This window comes from Desmodus rotundus, chromosome 13 (genome assembly GCF_022682495.2).
Source record: "Desmodus rotundus isolate HL8 chromosome 13, HLdesRot8A.1, whole genome shotgun sequence".
In the NCBI taxonomy this organism is placed as follows: Eukaryota; Metazoa; Chordata; class Mammalia; order Chiroptera; family Phyllostomidae; genus Desmodus; species Desmodus rotundus.
In genome coordinates this window covers 87,969,872-87,982,645 of record NC_071399.1, presented here as the reverse complement: position 1 = coordinate 87,982,645, position 12,774 = coordinate 87,969,872, and the positions used below count along the sequence as shown (strand labels likewise).

General features: G+C 41.9%; 1 protein-coding gene across 9 annotated transcripts in view; it reads right to left on the bottom strand.

The window, feature by feature from the left end:
• MBNL2 (muscleblind like splicing regulator 2) overlaps nucleotides 1–12,774 on the bottom strand; it is a 148,591-nt gene that overhangs the window by 94,437 nt on the left and 41,380 nt on the right. For 8 of the 9 annotated variants that reach the window (XM_024568648.3, XM_045201326.2, XM_024568664.3 and 5 more), the window contains exon 2: nucleotides 5,100–5,866. In XM_024568648.3, coding sequence (XP_024424416.1) covers nucleotides 5,100–5,273 — 174 coding nt within the window. In that variant the 5' untranslated portion in view covers nucleotides 5,274–5,866. Of the gene's footprint in view, nucleotides 1–5,099; nucleotides 5,870–12,774 lie in introns of those variants that run through there. The other variant, XM_045201360.2, reaches the window with a different exon arrangement.

Genomic DNA, 12,774 nt, shown 5'->3' with positions numbered 1-12,774 from the left:
AGGCTCCTCCAAAAATCAAGAAAAGAATCATCAAATGATCCAGTTATTCTGCTCCTGGGTATTTATCTGAAGAATATGAAAAAGCACTAATTAGAAAGGCTAGCTGCACTCTTATTTTATTGCAGCATTATATACATTAGCCAAGATATGAGAAAAACCTAAGTGTCCATCAACAGATGAACAGATGAAGAAAATTTGGTATAAGAAAATGCATGTATATGATGGAATATTACTCGGCTGTAAAAAGAAGAAATATTGCCATTTGCAGCAGCATGGACGGACCTTGTGGGGATTATGCTCAGTGAAATGAGACAGAAAAAGACAAACACCATATACCATCACTCATACGTGGAAAGAAGGCAAAACAAAAAAAGAAACAAACAAGACAAAATGAAAACAAACTCATCCATACAGACCACAGACTGAGGATTGTAAGAGGGAAAGGGGAGGCAGGGAGGGGAGAGAGAAATGGGTGAAGGAGGCCAAAGGTACGGTGAAGGAGGGAAGCTGGAAGGTTGGTGGTGAGCTCGCCATTGCACACACAAATACAGAACGATAACGTCGTACGCCTGAAACTCATATAAGGCTTCTGACCAATGTGACCTCACTAAAGTGAGTAAGCAACTTAATTAAAATTAAATGAAAAATAAAAAGACGTTGAGAAACTTTGCACCAAAATCTGTCTCCCTGGTTCTTTTGAAAAGATCACCAGGATTCTCACGAGGCAGGAAACAGCTGCCTGTGGCCGGGTGGCAGCTGCCGCCCTTCGCAGGTTGTGTGCTCTTCTGTTCGGTTTTTGCAGCCTCCAGTGAGCCCTGAGTCGTGCCAACAGTAAGTGCTGAGTCACTCACTCGTATTACTTGCTGATTCCTGCAGATCTGGAGTTTGCACCTCCTGTGCGTTAAAGAGGGAATGAAGGAATACAGGGACAAACAAATGAAGGAATGGAGCCTGTGGGGATGAAATGATCTAACATTTAACACGCAGGAGAGCCAGGGATCAGATACATTCTCAGGCCAGGGCTTTGCATCTTTGTTTCCTGGTTGTCACTGTGTGAAAAACATCCTTGTGGGTAGGTCCAGGGAACAGCAAAGAGGAGGGATGGCTGGAGTGGATTGGCTGAGGGTGCAGGGGTAGGTCTGAAGTCAGTGGCGGAGGGTGGGAAGCAGATCTCCCAGGCTGTCGAGAGCTTTTGGAAGGATTGTAACAGCTTTACTCTGGGTGAGAGGGGGACCACAGGGAGGCCCTGACTGTGGGACCGGCATCATCTGATGTAGGCAAGAAAAGGATCACACTGTCTTTGGATGAGTTTTTACTGGGAAGGGTTATGTAAGGTCCAAACAATGTCCCCAAGTACTCTAGAGCATTTTTTCCCTTTTTTTTTTGGCAAAAAGTAGCAACATACTTTAAAAAATGTTTTCTTTTTTAAGCCAAATTCAAATTCAGATGTTGAAGCAAATATATTAAATACTTGGTTAAAGTGATAAATGCCAAAACCTTTAGTCTCAATAAGTGTTAAAACTAATTTATTTATTCCTCTCTGAATGTTTCAATTTGACCAAAAAAAAAAACCAAAACAAAAACCCCACATTCATTTCTGTCATTTATAGGAGGAAGAACCTGAAAAGAAAAATCTCAAAGTGTGAGGGCAATTGTTTTATGGACATAAGCATGTAGAGGTGGGAGGTCAAGGCCTTTGCTATAGAGATGTTTGTCCATCATGAAGCAAGTTGTATTTTGTGAAGTTCACCTACCTGTGGAACACAATGTTCCAGAATGTTCTGGCCATCCGGAAAAGATGTAAGCAATTCCATTCTTTATAGTAATAGTGTAGCTTAAAAGAAACCACATATTTTTGCATGCCGGGTAATTTCACATAAAATGCAACGAGGTAAGAGAATTGTGAATAAATTACAAATATTACTGTAAGACCTCTGCTATGTTTTCTGAAACATCTTTTATAAAAGTACTTATAGATGTATAACTCCCTTTTCAAGGACCCCAGCAAATCACTCTTCCAAGCACCCACAACTTTGTTTAGTATGGATTTGTGGAAGATGACTCCTGTATACAAATAACCCCTACCAAAAAAAAAAAAAAGCAAAGAAAGGGATAGCTCAGCCTCATAACAGACTCATCTCTATATTAATAGACTGACATAGATTCCTTTTACCTATTTTTATGAATAAAAATACCTCGCAATGTCTGCAGATAACACCTTGCACAAATAACTACAAAAATTAGGTCTCCCTCCAACACGACTGCTTTTAATGTGGTGACTAATCTGTGTCCCTGAGGTATGATCACTACACAGTTGATGGCTGAGTCTGGACACGTTAAGAGTTGGAAGCCTAAGGAGTGGGGCACCTCTTGCCTGTAAAGCCAGCCATCCAGATCAAGGGCTCTACTGTGATACCTTACCGTGAAAGGGGAAAAACTACCGCGGTCAGCCCCCACCACGCCCAGCCCTGTGCTGGGCATCTGGCACATCTTAGGCCAGTTCGTCTGTGAAGGGACCTTATGAAGTAGGAGTTATTATATGCATTTTAAAGAAGAGGCAGCTGAAGTCAAGGAGGTAGAATGACGTGTCCCAGCCAATGTGTGTTCAAGCCCGGGCACGCCTAACATCAAAGCTCCTGCCCTTCTCCCTACTGCAGGCTCGTCCCACTGGGCAACACTGTCTTCTTTCAATGTAGTAAATGAAATAAAATTAAATAGCTTAATTATTATCATCGACGTCCCTCTTTTTCACTACAATTTTTGAGTGAGTTTTTTATTTATCAGCCCCCTGTTGAAAGGACTTGTAACCCTTACAACCAACCACCTTGCAAGGTGACTCTGCTGGCACCATGCTGGACACAGTGCATGCCTGACTCAATGTCACAGGTGATATCCTCCTGTTACCGATGAGACAGCAGTGATAAGGAGTGATAAATGACCCACCCAGGGCTGGGAAGTGCTTGAGCAGGCATTTAGATTCTGGTCTGTCTTATGCGTGTGCCTGTGGGCTCTTTTCACATTCTTTACAGTTTGATAACTTAAAAAATACCGAGCACACACTGAAATTAAATAAGCTGAAAACACTCAATTTTAAAAAGGAGCTGGTGACTTGAGGCAATATATTAACTATGCTTCAACACTTAAAAATGGTTCTAATACACACTTCTAAAAATAAAGTTTTAAAGCTGATCTCGCTCTCTGTCTCATGGTTTGGATTCTGCCAACAACCATGGTCCCAGAGAAGCCACAGCGAGGTCATGAATTCTAAGGATCTGTGTGTGTCCTGTAGATATTCAGAAAACACTCAACCTTCATAGGTCAGGTCTCTTTCTCTAACTAGTTAAAAAAAATTGAAAGTTTTAAGTGACTAGCTAAAATGTTAATTTAATATTTCATATCTAACAAGAGAAGGCTTGGATTAATAAAATGAAGGAATTGGGGATGACCTGGAAAATGAATTTCTCATCTTTGACCTGTTTTGGTATTTGGATGTTCTTAAAATCTAACTTTTATTTTTTTTTTAAGATCTAACTTTTAATCTACACTGCTTTTTATAGTGAATGCTTCTATTGGTAATAATCGCAGAAGCAAATACATACTTACTTTACTTTTTTCACTAAAAAAGCAAAATAAAAAGGAATATAAAAATTGTTTACATTCTTATAGGTTATGTGAATTATAATTTATCTCTCTTCATTTCTGTGTAGACAAAATGATTCATAATTTTAAAGTCTAATTAATATTTTTAATGATAAAAAAAGGAATAAAATAGGGTAGGTAGTGAGGGGAATAGTACATCTATTTTTAAAAATTTCAAACTTTAAAAGACTTCTGTTGGAATATCAATGTGTTAGTGTATAGACAAATTTTCCTCTTTAAGGTATACTTAAATATATGATTTGAAGTCTTATATTTCAATTTTGACTACACGCCTTACAAGACATAATTTTTTACTTTAAGATAAAATTTTCCTCCAAAACTTACCCAGTCCCTTTAATACCCAAGAACAAGCTAAGGTCACTATTTTGTAAACGCATAGCGCAGAAATTTCCCAAATCATGTATCGAGAGTATGAATCCACATTTTTTTCTTATTGTTTGGTAAGCTTATTTTAATAAACTTCTGCAGATATAAACACTAAACTCTCATTAAGCTATATATCTTACTTATCTCTACGGTGAATAATATGATAATGTTTAGACAACCCTAGACAGTCTGGGATTCACAGAATCGTAATTTTAGGGAAAAATAAACCACAAAGAATTATGGGCTAAGTCTCCCCATTTCCTTCAATTACATTTTTCATTATTATTCTCCCATTTCTTCAAGTCCAAACTCCGCCTTACTCAGTATACAACTCAGGTGCCACAGCCTCTGAAGCCATGTTTTGAAACAGTCAGCTAGAAGCCCACTCTTTCCTCTCTCCACTCCCAGAGAAGTCATCCCTCCAGGCCCCCCTTAAGGCATGTGACCCTTCCTGTCCTGCATTATTTGCTTCTGTGCTTGCTGTATTTTCCCTCCCAGACAGGGGGCTCATCAAGGACGCCATCTTGCACCCCATTCTTATTTTCTGTGATGTGTTATGTGTTACCTTTCGCATAGTAGGTTCTCAAGGAGTACTGAAGGTGTACTCAACCATTTGTCAGCCATGCCAAGTTGTCAAGAGAATGAAAAACACATTCGGATGTATTTTTTAGGAAGCCCTTGGCCAGGAAAGAAAGCCACATGAGCAGAAAATGCTTCAAGAGGTGAATCAGATAATTGGCATACAAAAGTGAAACATTCAATTCCTTCACCTTTCTATAACCTCGAGAAGATCAAATGTTAATAAAATATTCATCTTTAGTTTTCACAAGCCAGACTTTGATTTAAAACTCTTAGGTATGTGAATGTCAAGCTAGACCCAATATACAGCCTCATGTATTTTTCATGTAAACATGGATCCGTAAAACATTAAGTGAAAATCTCTCAATGCTCACCACAAAGAAGACAACAGAATCTAGAAACAGCTGTTAAACTCCTGTAAAAGTACAAGGGAAAACGTTTCATTTGCAAGTCCAATGTGGCACAGACGTGACACGTAAAAGGCACTGTCTTACCTTTAGTGAATCGAAGCAGGCAATGACTCTTCCATTTTCAACCTGGCAACTTTTGGGGGGGTGAGCAAATTTGCATTCCTCATCAGAGCGTGAGCAGGTTCCTCTCTGGAACTGTCTGCAGACCTCTAGCGTCAGCCATTTGGTATCTCTGACTGGGGCAACATTCAAAGCCATGGTGATAAAGTCCTTTAGATCCCGTTCGGTTCTGTTAAATGATGAAATCAATGCAAGTTCCAAGGACCCAGAACTATGGTGGCGAAAATCCCCACATGTAAGTCTGAAGGTACGTGATAAATTGCTCAGTGAAGTCCAATCCAAGAAACAGAGAGAGCAGAGGGCTTATCGGCAGGCAGTCACTCATCCGTCAGCGTGCCCGGCTTGAGGACCGTGGGTAGAAATAAAAGCACGCTCAGTGTCATCTCTGGCTGTAAACGTCCGAGTCTCCTGACCGTTTTGCAGACACCACTGTTTTTAACAAAGCAACTTCAATATCAGGGCATTCCTTGGGAGAATATGTACAGTTCTGAAGCTTGCTACAGCTATTGACGATGATGGAAAATAAGCCACTTCGACGTTCAGATCTTGGCAGGATTTCTTTTTCCTTCCACCTTTTTAAGCTCCGAAATCAGACAATTGAGGTATCTTCATCCACTCGTAAGGTCAGGGTAATTTGACACAAAAAACAAGACTTGAAAACACAACAAGAGCTCCCGGGCTGCAGTTTCCAGCCAAAGTGACTTCACACAAGGCACTTTTAAATCATGAACCTGCAAAACACCGATAAAATATCAACTTACACCCAAAAGCAATGAAATCAACACTTGAACAAATTCTTTAGCTCTTATCAAGAATTGGCAAAAACGCATTCGAGACCTTTGAGCTTTGAGTATAGTGAGGAAAGTTATGCATTAAAAAAAAAGAGGGGGGAGAGAGAAGAGAAAAAAATACGCAACTGCAACCATATTACAGAAATGATCCAGGCAGCCATCCAAAAGTTAGGAATGGCTCAACGAGATGAGTGTGGCAGACACAATAATTAGGCATTCGGAATCTATTCAATCTAATGTGCTCAATCGCCAAAACAGTGTACTAGAACTGTGGCTTCCAATTAATTTCACATTTGGGCCATTGATTTTATTGTTCCAAGTACTATAAACAATTATTTGGGATGTGTCTTTCCTATATAATAAGGATATTGTCCTTCTGGATGAAGTGTAGGCTCCTTATTCTTTATTTCTTTCCTAGCTTACAGAGATTTGAACTTAGAGATGAGTAGGTAGAGATTTCTTGATATTTAGTCTCAGATCTCTTACACTCTGTCTACTGTTACTACTGTCTTAATGTTCGTGTTCCCCTCTATGCTGTAAGCACTCAGGGAATAAGGACTCTTTGTGTTTTGCAATTCTGTATCCCTAGGACCTTAGGTCATGGCTACTCAGGCCTCGAAAAATATTTAGTGACAGACTTGACTGATGAATGACTCACAGACCGAATGATTGCATGTGAGTTTTAGGTTCTGTTTAGATTTGAATGGAGTTACCATCTAAAGATGCTCTACTTGGCGGAATGCTGGAATTAAATATCTACAACAAAAATATAATTAGTAAGTTCAGATTTCTACAATCAGCATATTTCATTTCTTTCACTATTTTCAGGGGTTGTGAAATTATTAAAAACCTTAACCATTCAACATTATTGGGTCAAGCATGAATAAAGGACTAACTAGCAGAAGCTGATGATTTTCATAAATTGTATATGCCACGTGCAACCTTAATCCGTGCTTAGCCATGATGTCTTTTTAAAAAATTTATAACGAAGAACTTAATGGAGACTGGAAGTAGATTATTTAAAATCAGCATATTCCAAATAAGTTCAGAAAACAGTAAGTCGTAAGTGGTTTGCAAGTGCTCTCTGAAAAGGTAGGTCCCACACTCAATTAAGTTTAGTTAGCTCCAGGTAAATCAACCTGAACGGGCTTCCGTGCAACAAGGCTTCCCCCCACCCCCTGGCCTTGACGGAGTTTCTAAGAGGCAGGAATGGGCGTCTTAAGCTTATCTGGCCACGAAACATTTCTCGAGCAGAACACCTCTTGGGACAAGCAGGAAGTGCTACTTCATCCCCATACTTTTTTGACTTATTAGTAGATGTGTTTGAATGAGGTTTTAACTGGCTGTGCGTTTAAGGACACTGGAAACCTGGAAAGCTATGACACATACCTAACTTCCACTGTAAAATACTTGAGGGGACAGGCAGGCTCCTGCTTGCCTGGCAGGCTGCGTTGTGTTCCCAGAAGCTAACAGCAACTAGCTTAACTCAGGGCGTTGCAGACAACGAGTTTAATAACCAAATGTACTCTGGGTCAGGTTTCACAGACCAGCCTGGACCTGCTCCCTCATTACCTCAACCCCCACTGCCACCCCCCCTCCCCCGGTGGAGGACAAAGGATGAGGGAAGCAAGGGACAAGGAAATATTTCTGCCTGTGTATTCAGTGGAGGTGAGGCACTAATAATAAGGAGATTTAAAAAGCTGGCTTGGACGCATTACATTTATATTTGAAGAATATTGATAGAGCCCTTGAATCCCATGGACCGAAGCCCAATGGAGTTACAGGACAAGAAAGAACAGGAGACGCTCATTCTCGAAGGCCGCAACACTGTCTTTGCAGAGGCCTCGCGTGCAGGAAAACAAACAGGCAAACGTGTTGATACGTGGACGGTGGACGGCAAACGAACACTCAAGTACTCCTGAAACGGAGCAATGCTCTCAGCCCAGCCCAGTGAATAAGGTGCACTTCTGCTCATACTTTTAGGTAACAAGACAATTTTTTTTTCTGGGGAAAAACAGAGTCCCACTTCTAGTCACTATGGAAATCCAACCAGAATTTAGATGACCAAACTCTATCGAGATGAACTTGCTTTTAAAAGCAGAAGAGCCAAGCTCTCTCAGAGTCAGAGCCCCATGTATGTCAAAGATGCTCCAGAAGGAAAGGAAGGTACATTACATTGCACCTCAGTCAATTGCTTCCTTCACCTCCCATAAATCTACTCTTTCTCCCAGATGGTTCTCTGTTTCCTAAAAGTGACAGAGCTTCTGTCATCAAAGACACCACCGAGGGAAATGGGCCATGATGGGTGAGGATGGAGAAGAACAACTTTTAACACGGTCATCAAGGGACCAGATCAAACCACGTGAACACATAAATCAAGAAACATGTTGGATCTACCAGACTGCGAGTTCCTGGGGTGGGGAGTGGGGTCACATGTTCAGGTTTTACTCTCCAAAACAGAAGCCACTTGCCACATGTGGACATTGAGCCCCTGAAACGTAGCCAGTGCCACAGAGTAACTAAATTTAAGAATAGTATTTATTCTTAAGGCATGTAAATTTAACTTGACAAGGATCCTCAGTTATTGGAAAACTTTTGAGTGTTCTTGGACCGACTTGAGTACGTGAGTCTACTTTTCAGTTGTAAATTTTATGAAATCCAAATAAAGATCAAGTATTTCCAATCAAAATTTTGCATCCAAGTTGAGAGGAATATAAAATAAATGTGTATTTCACACTTTGAAGTGTGAAATACACAGTAATTTCAAAGACTTAGTATGAAAAGAAGACCATGAAAACATCTTGTTAATATTATTTTATAATTACTACATGGTGAATTGAAAGTCTTTTTTTTTAACACATTGGAATAAATATTATTATTATTATTAAAGTTAAACTCTCTTCCTTTTAGCACCTCAAAATTCAGAATTATCTGTGTAGCTCATGCCGTATTTCTGTTGATGGCAGTGTCTTAGGGGCTTTTGCATTTCTTCTACTGGACAACATAGAATTCTCTGGAATGGTAGAAAGTACCCTGTCCTAAGATCCAGCATTTCTAGCCCTCATTTTGCTAGGCGTCCTTCATATGACCTTGGGTAAGTCCATTTCTCTGAGATCCAGTTCCTTCATTTCGTAAAGGGTAGATAATAGTTCCTACCTAATTACAAGGTTGCTGCCACCAAGGACAGGTTGCAGAGGAAACACAAAAATACTTTGTAAACAGTAAAGTGCTATCCAAATGCAAAGGGATGAAAGGAGGAGTCGCTCTATACATATTTATTGAATAAAGTCACCTCTGCCGGCTTCCTCTCTCTCTGCAATAGTTCTGTGTCAGTGACTAGGGCTGTGCCCGGGGTGGATCTGCTCCAGCCATCGATTCTGAAAGCGGGGCAGTGCCTCAGAGAAAAAAGAGCTGACTTATCTGGAGCATCCTTCACTTCTCAGACCATCTTAGTTTGCAGCCAAAGGGAACCCACAGAGAACTTTCTTCAAGTACAAAACCAACAGTGTTACTACAAAGGCCTGAACGTGCTCTCTTTCTCCAGCGTCTACTAACCCAGAAATGAATGAAGTCCTTTTAGGGCCCAAGCTGTCACCCCAGATGTGATGTGTCACCTGAATATGCTGGTAGCATTGACAGAGAGCCTTCTCAGTTTGAGGGCTTCATGGAAACGCTGTGGGTGAGTGGGGAAGAATGGGTAGCATTTTCTAGTCCATCTGCCCAGAGGGGCCCCCAGTCAAATATATCTCTATGGAGAGGGCACCTTTTCCTAATTCCCAAAAAGGTCCCATGTATGTCAGCACTGGCCTGAGTCTAGGCAAGGCACCATCCACCTGTCCTAGAAGTTTCTGGACTGCACTGGGAAGCCGGGTCTCTTGCTCACAGTATTTTCTATTTTTTTCTGTTTCCCCCAATGCTTGGCTTTCATTTTCTCACTCTTTTTTGACTCGTGCTTCAGTTTCATTGCCAACAGCCCAGTAATCCCACTCCAAAGAGCTCCTTGCAGTGCGGAACCTGGGCGGAATGTTGAAGTGGCTGTTCCCAGCTGCCTCTCCTCTTCCTCTTTAGGCATTCAGCAGCCTCCTGTGGGCTCCCCCTGCTGCCTTGCTAAGCCCCTCATGGAGGGGTGTTTATCTTTGCCTTGAACGGTCAGCTGAGTCCCCACTTCACCCCTGCAGGACCTCCTTCATCCCCTTTGATGGCCATGCTATGGACCATTTTTCAACACTGTCTGGGAATTATTTTTTAAGTAAATACCAGCATTCCCTAATTCACAAGAGCTCTAAGTATTGATTTTCAAATCTCCGGAATTTGGTTTAGTGGCTGGTTCGTAGAATATGCTCAACCAATGTTTGTCATAGGAACTCCCCACCCTCCTCCAACGAGCATTTGCATTTTAATACCGACCGAAGTCTAATCTAAAGGAACCAGGCTTCAAATGGGGGGTTTCACTAGCATCCTGTAGGAAACTTCCAGCGACTGGCCCACCCTATTGCTGACAAGTAGGTTGGGGGTGAGGGTAAGGAGCTTTCCCAGGGAAAAATAATTTGAACTTTAAGATTCAGAATCCTCAGCCCAGTGATTCTCAAAGTGTAGTCCCTGGGTCAGCCAGCAGCAGCAGCAGCCCAGGCAGCTTGTTAGAAGTGCAGATCTCAGATCTCGGCTCTGAGGGGCTGAATCAGAAACCCTGGGGGTGGGGCCCCGCACTGTGTTTTAACAAGCTCTCCAGGGCGTGACTCCGAAGCTAGCTCAAGTTTGAGAACCGCTGTAGTAAGCATTGCTTGCCACCTTTCTACATGCCAGGCATCCTGCGGGCCGCTGAAGGAACAAAGATGTCTGCCCTGATTTGATCACACAGTCTCAGGTTCACTGATTCCCACAGAAACAATTATAGGAAGGTGGCTGGAGGCTTCCCCCCATGGCTATGTTTCTGATTAATAAAAACAAACAAAATAAAACAAAACAAACCAAAACTAGACTAAACAGAAAACACCTGAGACATTTGTCCCAGAAAAGACCTCCTTCTATGAGAAGTAAAAAAATAGGCTAACTCGTAATTGGTAGACTGTATTCAGGCCTTGGGTGGGGGGTGGATGGGACTTTGTTTATATGACTCTTGTCCCAGGGAAGGCTGCCTTAGGGGCCTGGTGGTCCTGGTGACCAGCAGCTCAGCCGTCAGTCCCTTTCTGCTGCAAGTCTTTACAGAGGGGCTGTTTTGCAGCACCCACCCTCTGCAGCCAACTCCAGCTACAACTGATATGGAGATCCACCATGTGACTCATCTTCAAAGGCAAGGCAAGCCTGAAGTTCAAGGATACAGAAATAAGGCTCTTGTTGTATTTCCTAAAATATCAAAGGACCCGCCATTCGACTTTACAAAATAATTAATCCCAAGCTATTTTTAGGGTCTTTACTTACATGACATTTCATTTTTCCAAATATATTCAAAACTCACCTAGGTGTTAGATTTTCAGAAATCTGTGACTTTGATGGCATAAAAGAATCTGCTGCCCACGGTCTTTTACATCCGCTCTGCGATGCAGCATGGTGAGTTCATGGCCTGTCATTCTACAACCAACGAGGACAGCTCCCTGCCTCCTACACACCTCAGACAAGCCCAGGCTGGGGACCCCAGGTGTCCTCGCCTTGCCAATGCTTTGTAGCTGGTTTGTACAGTTTTGAAGGGAGAAGCATCAATCATGTCCGATCCTGAGACTGAGATTGTTCAAAATTTAAGACTGCCTTAAGGAAAATAGCTCTGCTGCACACAGCTACCTCCAGTTTACTTTCGGTCATCTACAGTATTTTAGCTGTCTGCCAGGCCTCGGCCTCCTAGGGAGCTGATTAAAGGGTCCTTGCAAAACAAACTGATTTCTGAGTCAGACAGTCAAGGGCTCATTATCCATTAAGTAATTTATGGGATGCCTTTAATTTTATTTTGCATAAATCTAATTATAACAAAGAAGCTATGTCTCCCTGAGTTTTCTCTTTCTCATTCTGAGAATTGTTGCATTGCCTAGCTTTGATTTTTAACATTCTTAAAATACAGTTCTTCAAAACTGATCTTTCCTTCCTGTGAGTGGTTTCATGTTTGAGCCTCTCACCTCTATTTCTGGAGCTTATATGAAAATAGCTCTCAACGTGCTCTTTCCCTGGATCAATGAACGACTCGGCCACATCCTGAGCCTATCAGAAGCAGATGCCCGGGCTGGACAGGGACCTGCAGGAGCAGCGGCTGCAGTACTGGGCTGAGAACCACTTGACCTCCAGGAGTGGGTGTAATCCTGCCCTGTAATCCCAGCCACTGAGAAGAGGTCTCTCATGGGTCTTAACCCCGGGAAGCCCAATGGACCAATGAAAACACAGAAACGAGACAGGTCCCACTGTGAAGGAAATCAAGAGCCTCGCTGACTTTTTGATAGAAAAAGCGTGAAGGGAACAGCAAAAGTGATTGTCCTTAAAGAGATTTTTTCCCCCTAAACAGCTTTAAATGGGCTTCTTTTTTAACTTTATTGAACATAGAAATGAAATAGTGTTTTGAAACTTCTGCAGGGTGTAGGGGTAAGAACCAAGTTTTCTTCCCTGATTCTAGTCGCTCCCCTTCCCGAATAGCTGTGTAATGTCACGTAAGCTCTCTGAGCTTTGGTTTCTTTGTGTGGAACCGAGGGGGTTCAAAATCCCTAAGCCACAAATGTATATACTGCAACCAAAATATATTTAGTACTGTATTACAAGTACTCTCTGCATGCTCCCTAGCCCTCATGGACCTTAGATGAGGCATCCTTACATGTATCACCTACATGCATGTCCACACACACACAAGTCAGGAGGAAATTACTTCCACTCAC